Source organism: Poecilia reticulata, chromosome 6 (assembly GCF_904066995.2).
Source record: "Poecilia reticulata chromosome 6, P_reticulata-male-v2, whole genome shotgun sequence".
Classification (NCBI taxonomy): domain Eukaryota; kingdom Metazoa; phylum Chordata; class Actinopteri; order Cyprinodontiformes; family Poeciliidae; genus Poecilia; species Poecilia reticulata.
In genome coordinates, this window is record NC_088835.1 from 8806142 (window position 1) to 8818783 (window position 12642).

The window sequence follows — 12642 nt, forward strand, 5'->3', positions numbered from 1 at the left end:
GCAAGCGCTGAGGGTAAAAAAAAGGCGCATACGCCAATAGTTCATTTAAAACACAGGTGTCAAACTCCAGTCCTGGAGGGCCACTGCCCTGCAACTTTTAGATTTGCCTCTGCTGCACCACATCTGAATAGAATAATTAGGTCATTAGCAAGGCTCTGGAGAACTGATCTACACAAGAAGGAGGTAATTAAGCCATTTCATTCCAGTGTTTTGTACCTGTGGCACATCTAAAAACTGCAGGACAGCGGCCCTTGATGACTGGAGTTTGATTTTAAAAGATGATATCCAAGTGTTAAAATTCTAGCTGAACATTATTGTCGGTAATTTGACGATGGTAAATGTCGATTAAAACCTTAAAAACATTAAAAATGTAGTTGGGTTGACTAACTGGACTTAAAATTATTTTTGACTAAGTAGTTTCATATTAGATTCAGTTTCCTCCAAATAGTTTTTAACACTTTTGTCACATAACAAAAACGAACCTATGTCAACCCTGCACAAAGTACAGAATGAGTTAGTAGTGCAAGCAAAATGATGCCTGGTTTTTAAAATGTGTTCAAAGTTTAAAAAAAAAAAAGGTAAATTTATAATTACGTCACTTGATTCAATACGTGACTATGGCATTTCATTGCAAATACAATAAGTGTTTTACCCATCATTCTGTTGCAGCACAGCTTAAACTCATTAGATAGAGCGCAGCTGTAAACGTTATTTTTCAAGTTTTACCACTAATTCTCAGTGAATTGATGGCAGGTCTTTGACTCCAGACTGGGTCATTCTAATATTTTCATGAGCTTTCCAGTCTTTTTAAAAGCTAACCTTATCCACTAAACTATCTGATGTATACCTCTGTTTTCCTGATGCTTATTTGTTCACTAAATGTTTTCTAACAAACATCAGAGGCATAAATTGTGCAGAAAGTTTTGAATATTTCCAAGTAAACACACATACACTTAATTGTTTTTCAGTCATTTATAAAACAGTGATACAACCATCCTCTAAGCACACATTGTTCTGTATTGTTGAAAGTGTTGATAATGACAATGAACCATGCAGATAGGCGAAAAGAAAACACTGGAAGACACTTCACAAACACACTTCAAAGTACTCTGAATATGTGAAGTCAATATGGTTTTTCCGTTCAGAAGAATATTGAAAAAAAATAATAATACAGAGATGAGAACATTGGACTGCACCAAAAACTTTTTTTTTCTGTTTCCTTAAAATGATTAGAAAAAGAAAAAACTAAAATTGTTGTGTGTGTGCAGTTTGGCCAAAGAATCATCACAATCGGCCCAAGGCACCTTAAGCTTAATGGTTGTGTTGTCTGGGCCTGTTGTTGCTTAGGAAACGCTCCTCCTGAGGAAAATGGTTACATTTCAGCACCTTTTGGGATGAATCCTAAAAGTACCAGTCACAGCATCCTCATTCACTCACAAATCCCGAACACACTAAGAATTGGACCCATCCAGTGGCCAGAGGGAACACATGCTAGCATTTCACCTGGTAGTGTCTTTAACTAAATCCCCCCTGTGTGCCAACAGATTTGTTGGCACCACAGTAAAGACGACTCTCCCATCACTGGCATAATGTCGGACTGAAAACCGAAAGAATCCAACCTTTACTTTGAGTAAACCTCAACAAAAACATCAACGTCCCTGTTTGAGAACTCCAAAAAAATACTGGCACTTTTTTGGGCCTAGCATGAACGTCAACATGCGGCATTTGCTAAAGTCTTCTGGTACTTTAATTGGAAGAGTGTGAGCGACAACACTCCAAAGGGATCAATGTAAAACAAAGGATGCTCACTGTATGGTACAATGAAGGATTTGTGATGTTGTAAACCGGGTAACCTTGTTAAAAAAAAAAAAAGTGTATGGCATCAAGGGTTTTATTGAAAATACCAAGAGATTTGAAAAAAAAATACCAGAAAAAGGAAAATGGTGCATCATTGGATCTTTAAGAAGGATAGAGAGTCAAATTAACCTGGTCAAGTTAGAGCCCAGGCTGAAATTGTATGGCTTGCAGAACTTTTAAGATTTCTTTTTCTTAATGTGGAATTTTCTTTACCACTAAACAGATGAACACTAATAAAAGGTTGGTTTTCAGTGCGAGATTATGCCACTTTTAAGGCGTTTTTTTTATTTATTTATTTATTTTTTTTTTTTACACAAATCTTAGTAAGGGTACTAACGATTTTGTTCCCATATGTGCAAATCTCTTGACTCAACGTCAGAAAACGAGGAGTTCGGGTTTGGATAATTTAAGTAACCCTTTTCACATTGATGTTCCAGATAAATTGGATTAAAATCACAGATGTGCGATGCTGGAATATCTTTTTATTTCCAGCAAATTAAAGGAAAGGAGTTAACTTTCCGACACGAAGATAATAGGCGGCGAGTGCAATACCTAGAAGTCGTACCTTGTTTGACAACAAGTAAATGGTCACATATTGAGCCAAGGAAAGTGACACAAAGTGTCTGAAATGCTACAATTAGAAGACACAGAAATTATTCAGAAGATCTTGGATTAAAAATGGTGTCACCACACTTTACACCGGACAACACAGATGTTTAGTCAAGATCTGGGCTTTTTTTTTTTTTCTTTTAGGTTGGGAGAACCAACGGTTTAGCTGCATGACTGACAGAAGCAAGCGTTCCTTCCCAGTCTCTTCAGTGCAAAAAAATCAAGCTTCTGTCAGACTACTGGAGTTGCTGGTTTCTTTTGGCTTTAATACAAGCAGCCTGCAACACTAGCTTATTGAAATAGAGACAGAGTGCAGAATGTAAACGGGCTGAATTGTAATTGCTGAGAGTTGATTGGTAGAGATGGACGTTAAAAACAAGGGGAAAGGAGTTGGGCTATCTTCAGGGCATTCAAACTCTTATAAAAGCTTTTGTTGTTTTTTTTTTAATGAAAATATATTCATCTTAGTGTCTGTGTGTGTGTGTTTGTGTGGATATGTGAAAATAATCTGTAAACTCTCTTTCCCACTGTGCAAACTGCATTATGTTTCAGTAGAAGGGTTGGGGAAATGGGAGGAGAATGCAGCAGGTTTAGATTTGGCAGCGCCGTAGCCGAAGGGAAGAAGACAGGCAGAGAAAGACCGGTGGTGGAATCGGGAGGGTCAGCGGGGGGAGGGGGGTAGTGCTGTTTCTGCCTAACTCTGAAGTAAGATGGGATCCTCAAACTCGTGAAATCCCGGAACCGAGCTGCTCTGGCTCTCGCCGGAGTCGGAGTCGTACGGCCCGTCCGGCAGCTCAGCGAAGCCCCAAGCCAGCTGGTCATCCTCGAAGTCGGAGCGCGGCGGCAGCGCGGCGCCACACTCCTCCTCCTCCTCATTGGAGTTGAAGTCCTGCGGGATGTAGAGCATCTCCGGGTAGTTGCGGGACACCAGGTCGCTGGTGGTGGCCAGGGACACCTTCCGGAAGGCGATGAGGTGCATGTGGGAGTACTTGACGTACTTGTAGCGCTTGAAGCCCAGCGACTCCACCGCCACCCGCCAGCTGCGCATCATGAGGGTGTGGCGGTTCTGGTGGGACGAGTCGGGCGTGATGATGAGCAGCAGGCCATGCAGCTCCAGCAGTTCGTGGGCCTTCTTGCAGCAGATCCAGCGCTGGTACGGCGAGGGGAAGTAGGAGAGGAGCAGCGAGAAGACGACCACGTGGAACAGCTGCGCCGGCAGCGCGTCGATGGGGCTGCGGAGGTGGCGCAGGAAGGCGTCGACGGCGTCGCCTGCCAGCTGGAGGGGCTGCTGGAGCTGCAGGTTGAGGAAGTCGCATTTGTACACGCTCTGAAAACGAGACGTAAATCAGAGAAGTTGTTCTGATGAAATCGGCAGTCGCTTAATCATACTGGAAGCTGCAGGTGCAGAATGGAAAGTCTTTGATGCTTTGCTTTCTGGTGAATCTGAACCTTAAAACCAGCCAACCACAGGGATGGTAACTCCTCTACATGAGTCATTTCTGCCATTTCTGCTTCGTAATATGAGCGGGAAAGCCTCATGCAACACATCAATCTACTTTTGGTGATCAGAAATCAAAAACAAATACCTCAACTGCTGGCACTATGTCGATACCGACAGTCAGAAAGTCATCAAACTTCAGGAAAGGGTTGAAGCAGCTTCCGACGTCCAGAAGACGAATCTTTCCCAGCTGAGATATTGAACTATGGAAGAAAAAACAAAGATGCAAGAAGCAGGAAAATGTTTCATTAAACCTGAGAAATCAATGGCTTAAAATATCCAACCTTTAGTTTGAATCCAAAGTGGAGGGTGCATTCACACCAGTCCTGTTCAGTCCGCTTTACATAAACTCTGTGTGTGTCCAGAAAGTCTGGTTCGTTTGCTGAGGGGTGAATGTGCAATCGAATTTTGACGCGGACTAAAAAACAAACTCTGGTCCATCTAAGAACTCAAGTCTCCGTTCGGTTTCATTGAATCGTGGCTTATGTGAATGGCAAGTGGACCAGAGCCACGCTTCAAAAGCAGGAAGTGGACTATAACGCATGGCATTCTGGGTAAATACAACAAACCCGAGAATCTACCAGGGGTGGCAGACATGGCTCCGTGTTTTACCAAAGACAAAAGAGAAATCCTACAGCCGCTAAAATCTAATATCGCTCCATTTCTTACCTTTTGTTTAGAAGGAATTTGCCCCCAGTTTCTTCTTCAAAAGTTTTCATCTCGTTTCCCTCAGTAGTTCTGCTGCAGTGCCACCACAGGTGAGGGGCGGGGAGGCAGCTTTTTAAAAGTTTCTTTTATTTATTTGACACAAAACAGTGTGAAACGAGGCACACCAACAGAACATAACAAATGCTGCGACTTTGGTCTCCAAACCAGTCGAGTCTAACAGATTGTCAGATGTGGGAAAAAACTCTTAAAGACATTATTTTTTATTTTGACTCCCTTGCTGTCAGTGAATTGCCATCTTTTTCCAGTAGTATGTCACCTAATCATCTCCTTCACAAGGTTAGATAATTACTAGCTGCTCAAGTAGACAAACTTGTTTTTTTTTTTTTTTTACTTGAACCCACCTGGGGATGGTGCTGTGTGCTTGGCCACTCAGACCGAAGGCATGTGCAGCACTCTTCTCATCCTTTTCTAACATCCGCTTCATTCCGCCGTCCAAGAAGTATTCTTGACAGACACTGAGGAAGTGAAATCAAAACCAGCTAATCAGAACCTTGTGTGTGTGTGACAAACAAGCAGTTTGTGGTTTCAGCTGGTTTCAAACTAAAACGCTCGCTCAGTCGCACCTGCGACACCACTCGATTCGGCCCTCTCCTTCGCACTTTTTGGTCCAGTGGTTGTCTGCGAGATTCTTCATGGCGACGGCGTACTCGCTGAGCGTCTGCTCGTCCTCGCAGTGCTCGCGCCAGATCTTGTCAAAGTCGCCCACTGAAACGAGGGAAAAGACGGCCAAAGATCAACTCAGGCTTTCAAAAGGAGCTGAAGTCGCCAAACATCTTTTACTGCTCGGACAAAAACAGGGTTTCAGCAGGTTTCACTGACTCAGATTTAAGAGCCATCTGAGTAACATTAAGATTGATATCACGGCAGAAATGTACAAATCAAGACTGCATACTTCTGAGATTAACTAAAACTCCTATGACATTATTCATTTAAGTTGAAGACATTGATTAATGCTGATTTTAATCTTTTTTTCCTTATTTGTCTTCATCTGTGGCTCTCTAGCCTCTACTCCTTTCCCCTGCTCTCCTCATTTTCAGCTGTATTTATCTTCATAGTAACAACTTTGTTGTGATAAATTTCCTCACCAGTGCTTCACCATCGTATTTAAAATAAAAAACTTTATAGAGTTTGCGTCGCACCACATGCTGGGGAGCAAAACTGTAAAATTTCTGGGGTCAGTTTGTGGCTCTTGGCAGCTTTGTGCTTCTCACACTGCATATGGATTTCTACAGCCTTAACCCCCCAAAGCAACAAGATTTTTTCCTTTTTTTTTTTTTTTTTGCACAGAATGGATTAAAACATTGTATGGGTTGGCAACAAAAGTGAGCCAGTGAGGAAGACAAACTTTGTCCAGTCAACCGGTGATAAATTTGTATAATGATGGAGGTAAAAAAGCTAGCTACCTAGATATCAAGCAAGCAAGGGTATATTAGCAGCTAGCTAGCTGTAGCCTCAATTGTCTCGAGTCAAGAAATGCAACGTCTTAGTGCGACTTAAACTTTTGCCTGATAGAAAAGTTTCACTAGAAAAAAACCCCAACATAGAATATACAAGATTTGGTAGTCAAAATTTGAGACTTGTTATTCATGCATATAAGGCCAGTTGACATTTTTTAAATGAATTTAAGACATTTTAAGGATGCGCTGACACCCTGACCAAGAGCAACCATTCACAGCTTACTACTCTTTTTTTTTTTTGCTTATCCACTTTCAGAACTTGATTATTTTTTCGAAAAAATTTTTTTTAGCTGATTAAACCACAGAAGTTGTTTGTCTAAGATTAAAATATAAACAAAAAACAAGTCTGCAGAACGTTCCATCAGGAGACCTTAGCGGACGCCAGGAGCTCGTGGCATCCGAGCCGACGAGGGGAGAAATCCCATGACCGGGGGGCTGAGAGGGAGGGATACATCTGATTTGGAGGAGAAGCAGGACAACAAGACGAGCGGTTGTAAACAGAAGCGCTCTGAAAGCATGACTGCTGCGAGTCGATGCCAAGCCTTCTGGATCATGCTTTACTTATTAACCAATCATGAGATCTGTTAGCAGGGTCAATTTTTTAAGCTATTCAAGTCTCCAAAACAAAACATGAAGCCAAACTAAAATCCTCAGGAAACATTTAGGATTATGTTTTAAGCTAGTGCAAAAAATGTAAATATATATACAACTCTAAACTTTTTGCATTGTTTACCAGACATCTGGTGCAAACAGATTTCTGCTCCAAGTTTGCCTGCTAACTAATTTCCCCAACACATTGTTTTCTTTCTGCTTTGAGATTTGGGAGTAGTGAGGAGGACACACATGTTTTCGATTTAAACGCCAAAAAAACAAAAAAAACAACCAGTGTAGCTGGAGATCATCTAATTTGTGATGCTTGCTGCTCTTAAAATCAGGAAACTGACAGTAAATCCTGGATGTTGCTGCAAGCTGCTGCTGTTTGTCTACAGTTGTGAAATGACTGCAAGTCTTTTAATCATCTTCGCGAGGTAAAGATTTTCCATCTGCCATTTTGATTTCTTTTCTGCTTCTCGCCCACACAACATGTTCCTGGAAGGACGACGCATTCCCCCGGAGAGATAAAGCAAGAGCTGGAGAAGCAGCGGCGGCGCAGAGTGCGATGTAGGTGGCTGAAAGAGAAAGTTTGAAAATGGGAGGACTTAAAAACTGAAATTATTCGAGAAGATGTTGTTGAGCTGTCGGGCAGGCAGAAGGCATTAGTCAGTGCTGATGGGTTGGAGGAGGGTTTTTCCAAACTTCCCATTTTTTTGCAACAGAGGGTTTGCTAAGAAGGCGGGCAGCTGCTGATGAAAATAAAATGCAAACCTGTTTGGGGTTTTTTTGCACGCTCTTATGCACTTTCTGTTCAAAACAGCATACAGCAAAACTGTATATCGGCTTGATCAAATATGGTACTGAATGTAAATGTATGACACTTGAAACAAAGCCTGTGACTAATTGTTGCCTTCAGGCAGTCATGACGCTGCATGTTCTGCATTGTCTGGTTGCCAACTCTGATTGATTATATTTTGTTTGCCAGCCAAGCAAATTTTTTCCCCGTTAAAAGAGATGGGGAACATTGGTCATAAACTTGAGACTGGGGGTTTAACGCTAGAGGTACAACTCAAGGGTTTACATCGCGTTTTAGAATGGCTCACTCAAAGTAAAGATCTGAATCCAATTTAGTATCAGAGAATACAAAGGTACGCCACACTTTGCTGAATTTTATTTAGAAAAAAAAAAGACATTAAAACCATAATTTTTCTTCCACTTGCTGGTCTGTCACAAGGTATAATTTAACCTGTAGAAATTGCAGCAAGTAGGAAAACAATTTATAAATGTTTTTATTTGTTCGTTTTAAATTCTTAAGTGAGATTAAGTGAAAGTTTTATTAGCCCACAACTGCTAATCAACATTGTGACTGACGAGGCAAATTAGGGGCGAGTTGCAGGATTTTTGCATGCAAGCTAATTTACCTTCGGTAGTCGAATTTCACTGAAGCAGGAATTGTATATTTGACTGCAATAATAATATTATTTGCAAGCAACAACAACTTCTTGGCAAACCTTGTGCTTAAAATGAAATGACAAGATTTAGGACTCTTGGAAACAACAAGCGTCTAGATGGGTTCATGCACAATCTGGCAATCCGGCTCCCCGTGCATAGCTTGATCTGTGGGGAGACTTAATGAGACAACTGCGCTAATCAGGCTCCGATAGATGGGAAACTTTATAAACAAATAAAAGTGCGCTGTAATAATTACACCAATGTTTACTCCGTCTACACGGTTATCTTTTATTGGCGCTAGCAGCCATTCATCTTGGCTCCTTTAATGATTTTCATGAGTAATCCATTAAGATTTATATGGACTGGGTTTGCACCAGTAAATGACGTACTTATACTGAGACAGATAGTGACGAAAACAACAACATGTTTTTCTATTCAACATGTAAGGGATTTAAAACGGCCCTGCTTGTGTAGAGCAACCAGCTGGATGCGTCTCGGCTGCAAGTTTAACCCCCAACCAGCTAGCAAATTCAACAACAGCACTAAAACATGTTTACTCGCTCAAATGTAAGATAATTTGGGATTTTATATTAACTTAATAGCTCCCCTTCTGTGTTAGCGGCTACAGGCAGAGCCAGACAGCCCTCTTACCCTCTCTGTATTTCCTGCGCAGTTTCCTGTGGACGTTTTTAACCACCCCAGACAACTTCTCCTGCACCTGCTTACAAGGCGCTTCTCTCGGAATGGGCACACAGAGCCTCCCCTGGAGGTTCTCCGTCTCCCCCGTCTCGACCTTGTCCCCAGGGTTCATAGCTCGGCTCCTCCGACACTGCCTCGGAAAGACGCTTTTCCCCTTAACAAGACTTGCAACCTGACCCGGCGAAGCAGCCAAGCAACCAATAACGCGAGAGCGGATTGGTTGACTTTGACTGATGCAGCTCAGAAATGACAGCTTGTCGTCCAATCACAGAGCTCTAGATTCGTGCTGCGGTCTGACGGTATGTCGTGAGGCATTTAAGTACGGCAGTAAATTTCATTGTTTCCACAAAGAAAGGCACAAGGTCATCAAAACAACGTAAAATATTTATGGAATAGCACATTTTAATTCCTATTTTTGCAAACGTTTCTGGTTTATAGGGATTTAAATGTGAATAAAAAAAATTCTACCACAAATTAAAACTTTTTGTAAAATGTGTGTTTTTCTTGATTCACTTAGGTAAGTCAATGAATCACAGGGTAATAAACCTACTTGGAAAAAAATTGCTGCAAAACAAGTCCAGACAAGTGCTCAACACAACCACAGGCGGTCAGATGACCTTTCGCAGTCCAGTTACTGACAAACTGGACTTAATGGACTTTTCCCAGGGATACAGTTTCTTTCATGGTGCAACCACAAACTTTAATGCATTTTATTGGGGGGTTTTTGTGATGGAGCAACACAAACTAGCACATAATTATGGTCAAATAATATTTAATACAGGGTTTTCATATTATCTTCCAAGACAAATCGGTAAAACCATTGAGTCACCTCATTATAAATCCATCTGACTTATGAAGGCCTCAAATGTTTGTTAGATAATATTAGAAAACAAACAAGAAGAATATTGGAACACAGCAGAGAGATCAAGTATAGAACTTTAAAGCAAGGTTAGATTAACAAAAAGCTCGTTAGAGACAGCAAAATATTTTTGGTGGAGGTTCCCCTTTAGCAGGACAACAATCCTAAAAATGTAGCCAGGGTTACAATATAATTATTTTATTTTCACAGATGTTCACCATCCAGTATGACTGAGCTTGAGATATTTCACAGATGAATCTGCAGATTTGCACAGTTTTGCAAAAGCGACAAAAACAAAAGCAAAACTACTGCTGTGAAAGATGGTCTGATCCAAGTTCTAGCTTTCCAGATTTTAATTTGTGGATCATGTTTTAAATCATGTGATAGACCATTTGTGTTGGTCTATCACATAAGCCCCCCCACCCCCCAGAAAATAAAGCAATACATGGAGGTTTGTGGTTTTAAGTGTGAAAAAGTTTGGGTTGGAATGAAAACTTGTCTAAGGCTCTGTGAATGACAATAAGAGCCAGAGAATGAGTTAGAAAAACAACAGGAAGTTATTTTACTTCAATGTAGAATTAAAAAAAATAAGGTTTTTTGGCTATAGTGGCCTTTATTTGATGGTTGGTTGACAGGTAATGGGGGAGGGGGAGGGCATGCGGCGAGGGTCACCAGGCTGGGAATTGAGCCTGCGACGGCCGCGTCGAGAACTGGGGCCTCCAAATGTGGGTTGGGCTTAACCCCACGCCACCACAGCACACCTCACTTTAATGTATAATTGTAAAAAAAAAAAAAGTACTGATCATACCCAGAACTAATACAAAACAAAAGGTCAAACAAGTTTAAGTAATAAATATTAGAATGTGTAAGATTGGTAGTTTCTTCAAACGGGAAGGTGAGTAACTGGAAGGACAAACAGGAAGTAAAATGGAAACAGGAAGTGATGTATTATCCCAGCAGAAGTGGTTTCCAAAGAGATCCTCTTCGGAGACTCGGACCTTGATGAAGTTGAATCCTTGAAGATGTAACAACAAACCGAGGATTGTTTCACCCACAGGACTGTAGAGAGAGAGTATCACTCCATATGGAAACACACATGACTTGAAGTTCGAAATTTGTACAATAGTCTTTATGAGACTATTGTACTAATGTACTTCACTTATCTTGTGAAGTACATTGCATTATGAATTCATTTTCATTACCATTCCTGAAAATGACCATTAACAATGAGAACAAAATTGGATTTAAATTGATTTTTTTTTTTTCTGGAACAGAATACACCGCTTTTCCCCTTTCTTCCTCGTTTAAATGTGATTTGGTTTAAAGGAAGGCCGACTCTAGCTGTGTTACAAAATGTCAACAGTCATAAATTCTTTTAAAATCCCCCTGACAGTTTGAAACTATTCCTCACCCTCAAAATAACTCTCAGCGCATGATGGCCGCAATGCTGTTTATTTAGCTGTGCGTATGAGCTCTGAATCCAAATGGTAGAGATCCCCTACTGTGGCTCTGACTGTGTATGTTGAGTAAAGATGACCAATTGGTTCTTATGTTATTTTATTTTGTTGGTTTGCATCATTAATTAAGAACCTTTTTATTGCTTTGACTGAAATTTGTGTAAAAATATTGCTTACAATCAAGTATTATGTATGTATGTTACATTTGGGGGAGGGGTGGGGGGTTGTGGGGGGGGGGGGTTGCCCCTTCTTGTCAAATAGCAAAATGTATTTTGTTGCTAGGTTTTGTCTACAGTGTGAGGACAGTGTGTTTTATTTATTACCACTACAGTAATGGAGCAGTTGTAAGCAGATCAGACATCTGTCAATGGTATGCTGCCATTCAGTGAGCTGTTAACATTGCAGTTACCAGAACAGGTGCAGGGTTCAGAGCACTATGCTCTGACTATATGTATTCCACCTGCACCGCTAACAAAAGTCTCCATCTCTTTTTATTTGAGGGCTACGTCAAACCACCAAACAAGAGGTAAGTCTAAACTCATCGGCCCTGTTTAGCAGGTGATATGAGATGTTTGTGCTGATATGCTGTGCTTGGATTCCACCACTGTGCATTATGTTTGAATATCTCATCTTTGGGCTCATCTGTCTAGAGAACATTGCCCCAAATGTCTTTCATTGAGTTTTACATTTTCAGTCAAATGCAATATTGGAAACCTAACTTATGATGCCCACAGTCTCAAAAATTACCCAGGGGTCTTTTATTTGTAATTTCTCCAAGTGTTACAGTGTCTAATCTTGGGATGTATTTGCTAGAAACATCCAGTAATGTAAAGACTGGCGGATTGTTTTCTGCCTGTGAATGAGTTTCCTTAAGATGAAATGTCTTCTGGAAGCACTGCACATTGTTTGGACCCGGCCTTTTAAGATCACTGATGACGTTTTTCCTTCCTGAGATAGTGTCAACACACACCTGTATAGTCCGACACTACTGCTTTGTTCACAGTGATGAATAATTAACCAAGTTCAGTGTCTGGTTGCCACTTTCCCTGTTAAACACCAAGGATGCAGGTTTCCCTTGACAGGCTCGACAGCCACAGAAGCTTAATTATTTTTTCTTGACAGAATAACTGTACAGTTTTGTTTTTCCACCTCCTCTAACATTTACCAGAAACATTTGGTCTTATCTGATTGGGGCACCTGCTTCCACAAGTCTGCTGTACTTCTCAAATTGGTTGTAGTTAACTTTAAGAGAGATGAGATTGCCTCTTTAACCCTTTACAATATACATTTACTGTCACCTTGAAAATGCTTACGTTATCCAATGGATGGTGTCCTTGTGGCAGTTAAAGGGTTAAAAAGGTCCACACAAATAGGTAGCATTTATGTAATTTGTTACCCTCTTATTATTATAGTTTTTATTCCACAGCCCAA

At 40.9% G+C, this 12642-nt stretch overlaps 1 protein-coding gene across 1 annotated transcript; it reads right to left on the minus strand.

The window, feature by feature from the left end:
- Nucleotides 1-957: 957 nt before the first annotated feature.
- Nucleotides 958-9105, minus strand: samtor (S-adenosylmethionine sensor upstream of mTORC1). The gene is made up of 5 exons (XM_008411160.3): nucleotides 8848-9105; nucleotides 5257-5398; nucleotides 5035-5148; nucleotides 4053-4167; nucleotides 958-3793 (listed from the first exon to the last, which is right to left on the minus strand). The coding sequence occupies exons 1-5, from the start codon at nucleotides 9005-9007 to the stop codon at nucleotides 3161-3163; spliced, it is 1164 nt and encodes a 387-aa protein (XP_008409382.1). The 5' UTR covers nucleotides 9008-9105; the 3' UTR covers nucleotides 958-3160.
- Between the last annotated feature and the right edge of the window lie 3537 nt (nucleotides 9106-12642).

Excerpts from the sequence above, each read along its gene's own strand:
- samtor (XM_008411160.3), bottom strand. The coding sequence starts at position 9,007 with ATGAACCCTGGGGACAAGGTCGAGACGGGGGAGACGGAGAACCTCCAG. Across the intron at positions 4,168-5,034 it reads GCACACAGCACCATCCCCAG|TTCAATATCTCAGCTGGGAA; the intron begins GTGGGTTCAAGT and ends TTTCTTCCATAG. Across the intron at positions 3,794-4,052 it reads ACATAGTGCCAGCAGTTGAG|AGCGTGTACAAATGCGACTT; the intron begins GTATTTGTTTTT and ends TCTCGTTTTCAG.